We start from the raw sequence: 8,096 nt of genomic DNA on the forward strand, positions 1-8,096 counted from the left end.
CAGCTGTGGGGCATTTTCTCAATTAGTGATCAAGGGGGAAGGGCCCCCTTGTGGGTGGTGCCATCTCTGGGCTGGTAGTCTTGGGTTCTATAAGAGAGCAGGTTGAGCAAGCCAGGGGAAGCAAGCCAGTAAAGAACATCCCTCCATAGCCTCTGCATCAGCTCCTGCTTTTTGACCTGCTTAAGTTCCTTTAGTGATGAACAGCAATCTAGAAATGGGAGCTGAATAAACCCTTTCCTCCCCAACTTGCTTCTTGGTCATGATGTTTGTGCAGGAGTAGAAACCCTGACTAAGACAACAATCCGTGCAGAGCTCCAAGATCGTGATTATGACGCTTCCATGCTGTCTCCTAAACTGGGTTCTTAGTCTGTGGTGCCCCCCACCCCAAAGACCCAATTCTGCTGCTACTTGGCTCAAAGAAATAAAAACACTCCCCCCAAAACACAACAGGAGGAACCCCAAGGGATGGGATTCTGGGAAAGCAACATCTTTATATAAATTACCTTTATTTATATGGCATACAAAAGGTATAAATAGGATTCATGTAAAACCTGCACACTCAAGCAGAGAGTCCTTGAAATGGGAGTATACAGCTCTCTAGGCTGGGCAGAAAGCCACAGCCCCGCCCCCTTTAAGTGGAGACAAAGAGCAGCTTTCGATCAACAATCTGGGAAAGCAGAGGTGTGTCAGGTTTCAGAGCACATTTATGAACAAGGCACTTGATGGGACGACTGCCTGAGGCAGAGACAGTGACATCTGAAGGGACAGGCAAGACACTGGCTTAGCACAGGTCTCACCTCCCAGATCTCACGCTGTCGTCATTGTCACACAGCTGTGTGTGATGCTGAGCATGGAGCAACGGGATGCAGGGACCTCCTCCATACAGGCAAAACCACGGAACAGTCGCCAGCGACCCTTCACCCGTGCTCGGAAGCAGTTTGGGAGTAGGGGACCACTGAATGCAGACCCAAAGTTTTTGAATTCTCAAGTTCAGGTACGCCGTAGGCTGGGGACCTTGAGGAATTTGTCATGATTCGCTGGGAGATGTTCAAGATCTCAAAGCCTCCGCACGCAGGGCAGTGTCTGCACTGGTGTGAGCCAGGCTTCAAGGCTGGAGGACGAAGCTGGCATGTGGAGGGTCAGCCTCACCAAGACTCTTGGTGTCTCTAATGAGACACTAGATTAAGATTCCAGAGAGCAAAGATTCTGGAGATCTGGCCACAGTCATGCTTCTGAGATGGCTGCCCACCAACCTGCTCTGAGGACAAGGAAGAGGCAGGCTGGGACAGCAGAGCCTTTCAGACCCACGAACAAACTAGTATCGCGTGTCCTGAGACGGTATATGACACTCTGCAGCCATACTCTCCATGAGGCAAAAGCTACCAAGAGTGGATTCGGCAAGAATTCCTCTTAAGAGTCTGTGGCCAGGCACAATAGTGCACGCCTTTAATTCCAGCACTTGGGGGGGCGGAGGCCAGCCTGGTCTACAGAATAAGTTCCAGGATAGCCAGGGCTACACAGAGATCCATGGGGAAAAAATAAAGTAAAAATAAAATGTCGGTCTGCTGCTACTGAAAAGTAAACCATGCCCCCTCTCCACTTCCGGCCTGGAAGATGCTCCAGCCTTGGAGGGCAGGGACACAGCCAAGGCAGGCCTTCGAACCAGAGTCACAGGCCAAACTAGGCCAATGTCCACTTTGTAAATAAAAGTTTTATTGGGACTCAGCTACACTCTTTGTGCACCAACTAGTTATGGCTGTTTTTGTGCTAAAGGAGCTGACTGGGGTCAGTGCAAGAGGAACTATCAGACCACGGCTGAGGAAGTCTGCAGGCTCCTGGCTAAAGGCATCCAAGGGAAAATCCCCCCTTTGAAAGGGTGTTCCAAACGGGAGGCCCAAGTATTTAATCATTAGAACCTGACTCTGTTGGAAGTGCCCGAGCACACGAAAGCTACACTCACCACACAGAGTCTGTTGTGCGATCAGGAGACACCAGTGTGCCCGGATGTCTACTTCCCTGTGCTTTAAGCCATCTCTCACCCAAGAGAAGCTGTAATCTATGACCAGGTCTCTGAAGTTCAGAGAAGGCATGAACGAGTGTGTGAAACCATGCATCCATGTGTGAATGTGCATGCATGTGTAAACAAACACACACATGCACATACACACACACACACACACACACACACTCGATCACTCCCCAGAGGGGCAGAATGTTGCTCTTCTTGTGTTGGGGCAGGGGCAGGGGCAGGGGCAGGGGGCGGGGGCAGCAGCTTTCTGGTCCTGAAGGCTCTGTGGTGAAGAAATCCCCTGCTTGCTGCTTCTCATTCACATGCCAGCTTGCTGTCAAAGCTGGACAGCCCGATGGCGAAGGCTTGAAGTGCACACAGTGGGTAGTTATAGTCCAGTGTGAACACGTCATCAGCCACGCGTCCAAACTGCATGACTATGTAGTCAGCTGGAAACAGAAAGAGAGGAACGAGTCAGAGCCGGTTCTCAACCTGAGGGTCGAGACTCCTTTGTGGGTCAAACAACCCTTTCACGGAGGTCACATGTCAGAGATCCATGTTACGATTCATAACAGTAGCAAAATTACAGTTTCGAAGCAGCAGCGAAAATAACCATATGGCTGGGGGTCACCACAATGTGAGGAACCAATTAAAGGATCGAAGCATTAAGGGAACACTGTGTTGGTGGTCAGTGTGGTTGTACTGGGAGGTGGGGGTGGGTAAACCACAAGTTCTCTTTAAAATAGGCAATGGGCGGGGTGGGGGGGATGGGGGAAATGGCTCAGCAGTATAGCACCTGCCTGGGATGTGGGAGGTACTAGCCTCACACACAAAATCAGAGAGGCAGGGAGGGAGGGAAGGACGGATGAACGGACAGATAGACAGAAGAAAGCAAGCTTGCATTTAGATGTGATGGTGGATACTCTTAGCATTCAGGAGGCTGAGGCAGGAGGATAACAGCTCATTCAATCTGTCTGTTCTTCCTCAGACTGGGAAATTACGCCTGACTAGCATGGAGGACAGGAAGAAAGCCTGGAAAAGCTGGTGGGACCAGAGGACGGGCTGAAGTCACTTGATGGCTTTCATGAGGTCACTGTCACCTGGGTCCTGATGGCCTCACCCAACAGTCCTTTGATGTGAAAGACCTCTCTCTCAACCTGAGGTGCTATCTTCCCAAGAGATCATTTTCCAGTCACTCCCTCCTGGCTGGCTCCCGGGCCACCATGGAGGTGGTCACTTCTGTGCCTGCCCCAGTCCCACCCAGCTCTTCCCTCGAACTCACGGTCATTCCCGTGGACTATCTGGAAGTTCTTCACAGATGCCTGGGTGACTCTGCCGTGAAAGTTCAGGACGTAGGACTGGGTGTCGTCATTCCACACCGGGGCCTTGTTGTGCAGTTCAATCAGGTTCTCCATGGATTTGTTTTGCCATTTTGAAAGCAGGCTCTCATGTTCATTTCGTGGCCGAAAAGGGATGCGCTCATGGTTCATGTTCATCCCCGGGATGATCACAGACATTTTCCTGGGACCTTTGAAGCCGAGGACATTTGTTTCCTGAAAGACAGCAAAGTAGGGCAGAATTTGGAAATGGAAGGGAAAGAGAAAGAGAAACTGTGTTCTACTTTTACGGGGCAACTTCCTCTGGCACAGAAAATGCAGCCTGCCCCGAGAGCGCCAAAACCAGTTCCGTTTCCTTGCCTGAGCTAAACAGAGACCAGAACTAGACACAGAAGTCAGGCGTGGTGGCACACGCCTGCACACCCATGTCTCAGCACTTGGGAGGCTGACGTGAGAAGACTGCTTAAGGCCAGGAGTCTGGGGCTAGCCTAGGCAAAGTAGTGAGCTCTTGTCACTCACGGGAGGAAGGAAAAAAAAAAGGAGAGAAAAGAAAGCCAGCCGTGGTGGTACACACCTTTAATCCCAGAATTCAGCAGGTTGAAGCAGGAAGGTTGAGAGTTTGAGGCCAGCCTGGAATATGCAGGAAGGCTAGGGCAGACAAGAAGACCCTGCCTAGAAAGAAAACGACAAAACAAAAACAAACAAACAAACAAACAAAAAAAAAAAGGAAGGAAGAAAGAAAGAGGAAGGAGAGGAGGGAAGGAGGAGGGAAAGATTAAATGCAAAGAGCTGGTTTTAATCTTAATTTATGTTTTATTGTAGCCTCTGACCAAAGTATAAGCATCAGGAAAGGGAGGCTAATGCAGAGGTGATCATAACTGAACGTGGCGATTAAATGATGTCAGCATCGGGTCAAGGAAACACGGAAGGAGGAGGGAGAAGAGCCGGCCTGGGGGCCTGGCGGGCATGCAGGAGGGCACAGCGGGGAGCACCAGGAGAGGCAAGGGGAGCACTTACATAACAGATAGCAGCCAGCTCCTGCCGGGTGTGGGCCTTCTCCACGAGACCCTGGGCCTTGACTGGATTGACACCATGGTCATACACTGTGAACTTGGTCCCCATGAGATTGGATCTAGTATCGAGAGAGAAAGCTGCCATGAAGATCTGCTTTCTTCCTCTCGAGGGCAGAGGTAGAGGGGAGACCTGTCTGCCTGCTCGCCAGACGCCAGCACCAACACCATTTGATGCTTTCTTTTTAAACATTTCTATTTTAAAGAATGTAATAGATAATTTATTAACAATTAATAATTTAATAAAATAAATGACCTTATTCTTTTAGTTTTTGAGACAAGCTCTTTCTCTGTAGCCCTGGCTGGCCTGGAACTCGAGAGCCACTTGCTTCTTTCTATCTTCCAAGCCCTGGGGGTCAAAGGTGTGCACCATTATGCCTCAAGATTTTCTTTTCACTTTTTGCCTTTTTGGTATTTCGAGACAGGGTTTCTTTGTATAGCCCTACTGTCCTGGAACTTGCTCTGTAGGCCAGGCTGGCCTTGAACTGAGGTCCACCTGCCTCTGCCTCCAGAGGGCTGGGATTAAAGGCGTGCACCAATACCACCCTGCTTAACTTTTTGCTTTTTGACATTAACACAGATATGCATTTGAATCATAGCAAAAGCTAGGGGTGTAGTTCAATGGTAGAACAACTGCTTAAAAGTGTAAGGCCTCAAGTCTAATCCCTAGTAACAGGGAAGGGTACAGGCAGACCAGACTGGAGGGGGGGGGGACGGAAGGGAGGATGGGACGGGGGAAGGATACAACAGCCATTCCTACGAGATCACGGAACTACAGAAGGACTAGGCCAGAGATCTGAGGCTCCATCACCTGAGTTTGCCAATGTAGCTTTCCCCTTCACGAGACAAATCTGTCGGGTCTGTGGAGACCAGGTAGTTGGACGTTTTGCTCTTTTTCCGCTTCCTACCGGCTAGAAGAAATATCTGAGGAAAAAAAAAATGTCAGTAGAACAGCAGTCTAGTGAGTCCACAGTCTTTATCAGTACCATACCATGTGCAAAGAAATCAATCAGGGCCCAGCAGGTAGACCTGCAATCCCAGCACTCAGGAGGCAGAGGCAGGAAGATCTCTGCGAATTTGGGATTCTACAGAGTGAGTTCCAGAACAACCAGGGCTACATAAAGAGACCCTGTCTCAAAAAACAAAACACCCAACCAAACAACAACAACAAAAAAAACAATCAATCAAACAAACAAACCCATAAAAATAAGTAAATATATAAATGAAAGCCACCTCTGTGGTGTGACAGCTCAGTGATGGGTCAGGGTCAGCTCAGTGGTGGGTCAGCTCAGTGGTTGTCAGCTCAGTGGTTGTCAGCTCAGTGGCTATCAGCTCAGTGGTGGGTCACCTACCCCAGTGCAGCAGGCTGAGTTCCACCCTAACACAGGGAAACACTTCTCCACATGAAGGTGGGCAGGGGTGAGGAACTAGAAGGCCTGCCCACGACTTGGATGACACTAGGACTTCTGGGCACACGACCCACTGTCATGTGCTGTGTGGTCTAACTAGAGGGACCTCCTAGAGGGACATCATCAATTGCTACAACAGCCTTGTCCTCTGGGGAGCAGCTCGGGCTTAGGATGTGACTTGATGGAGTCATACTTGCTTAGCATGCATGACATTTTATCCCTAGCACTAGAAGAAAACGGCCTGTAACAGACCCATACCTTGCGGTTCTCCTCCTTCTCCAAGTGCATATAGTAGGTGGGGAAGAGGCCACGGTCCATGCCTTTCTTATCCCTGGTTACTCTACACTTCACCGTGACACCCCGAGGGGCAGGGCTATACGCAAAGTCCTCTAAGTTCTCCACTTCTCCGAGCTGGGCGTCACCCTGCTGGGCTGTCACACCGGAAGCTCCTGTCTCCTGGAAGCAGAGTTCAATGTGAGCAACCATGACCGGGCACAAATGTCACCCCCTGCGACAAGTACTTGGTGGACCAAACCCTCTGCCTCTCCCTGACCCTGTCTTCACTCCTCTCTGGCAAAGGGTGAGCTGACGGGTCAGGCAGGGACCCAGGAGCCCTGAGGTAAACACTTGCCAGGTGTTTGGGGACAGTCCCACTAGCTGCTCCAGCACAACATACCGAGGCTGCTTTCTGGCTGGCTGCAGCATTCTCCTCTGAGCGAGCCGACGGGGAGCTCGGGTTTCCCCCCTCATCTTCCTCCTTGTCAGGCTCCTCCTCGTCATAGTTCACACTACTCAAGATGCCTGGCAAAAAAGGAAACACTCTAAGCAGCTGCTAACTGTGGCTTGGAAAGATCGTATTAGGAATCAAGAGTATAGAGGGACCCCAGGTAAGGCTCCGCCCTATGCCCACAGACCCCCATTAAAGCACCCCAAACTGCTGAGAACTGCACCCTACCACCTGGGCTCCACATTCTGACCCATGACTTCAGAAGGAGACCTCTGCTGTCCACGCAGGTTCCAGGGACTGCAGAGACAACTTTGTCACCCAAAACACCAGAAATCAAAGGAGCCACAAAAAATCCCCAGCAGAGCTGGGCAGTGGTGGCACATGCCTTTAATTCCAGCACTCGGGAGGCAGAGGCAGGCGGATTTCTGAGTTTGAGGCCAGCCTGGTCTACAGAGTGAGTTCCAGGACAGCCAAGGCTACACAGAGAAACCCTGTCTGAAAGAGGAAAAAAAAAAAAAAGAAAATGAAAATCACCAGCAGAGACAACCGACTGGACATCAGAAGCGCAGGCCACTCAGGCCAGAAGACCTGAGAGGAAACAGAAACCAAGGGGGAAAACATCCAAAACAAACAAACAAACAAACCTCTCACGAAAATAAACTCAGAAATTAGCACCTAAACATACAATAAACTCAGAAGTTAGCACCTAAACATACAATAAACTCAGAAATTAGCACCTAAACATACAATAAACTCAGAAGTTAGCACCTAAACATACAATAACCGCAAACCCAGACAACTAGACGCGAGCGTCAGAACACCGTCAGAAACAGCCAGGGTACCACCTGTGACAGCTATCCTATTGCAGTCAATCCTGGATATCCCAACACAGCAGAAACACAAGGAAGTGACCTGAAGTCCAATCTTATGAAGATGATGCAGGCCATTAAAGAGGAAGTAACTAAATCCTTTAAAAAAATACAGGAAAATGCAACCAAACAGGTAAAGAAAATGAATAAAACTGTTCATGACCTGCAAAGGGAAATAGAACCTATAAAGCACACACACACACACACACACACACACACACACACACACACACACACACTGAGGCCACCCTGGAGATAGAAAACCTAGGTAAAAAAACAGGAATTACAGACATGAGCATCACCAGTAGAATACAAAAGACAGAAAAGAGAATCTAAGGTGTAGAAGATATGTGAAAGAAGAAATTAATACATCAATCAAAGAAAATGTTAGATCTAAAAAGCTCCTAACACAAAGCATCCAGGAGCCCTGGGACACCATGAAAGGGCCAAACCTGAGAATGAAAGGAAGAGAAGGAGGAGAAGAGCCCCAGCTCCAAGGTACAGAAAACAGTCTCAACGAAAGCACAGAAGAAAAATGTCCTAACCTAAAGAAAGAGATGCCTGGGCTGGAGAGATGGCTCAGTGGGTAAGAGCACTGACTGCTCTTCCAAAGGTCCTGAGTTCAAATCCCAGCAACCACATGGTGGCTCACAACCATCCGAAATGAGATCCGATG

General features: G+C 49.4%; 1 protein-coding gene across 1 annotated transcript in view; it reads right to left on the reverse strand.

Annotated features, from left to right (window-relative positions):
- Positions 1 to 484: 484 nt before the first annotated feature.
- The window catches only part of Tulp3 (TUB like protein 3), a 35,882-nt gene continuing 28,270 nt past the window's right edge, over positions 485 to 8,096 (reverse strand). The window contains exons 5-10 of the mRNA XM_021190789.2: positions 6,501 to 6,625; positions 6,083 to 6,280; positions 5,227 to 5,339; positions 4,363 to 4,477; positions 3,291 to 3,561; positions 485 to 2,457 (exon numbers count right to left, since the gene is read on the reverse strand). Coding sequence (XP_021046448.1) covers positions 2,324 to 2,457; positions 3,291 to 3,561; positions 4,363 to 4,477; positions 5,227 to 5,339; positions 6,083 to 6,280; positions 6,501 to 6,625 — 956 coding nt within the window. The 3' untranslated portion in view covers positions 485 to 2,323. The remainder of the gene's footprint in view (positions 2,458 to 3,290; positions 3,562 to 4,362; positions 4,478 to 5,226; positions 5,340 to 6,082; positions 6,281 to 6,500; positions 6,626 to 8,096) is intronic.

Source organism: Mus pahari, chromosome 2 (genome assembly GCF_900095145.1).
Source record: "Mus pahari chromosome 2, PAHARI_EIJ_v1.1, whole genome shotgun sequence".
NCBI classification, from domain to species: Eukaryota; Metazoa; Chordata; class Mammalia; order Rodentia; family Muridae; genus Mus; species Mus pahari.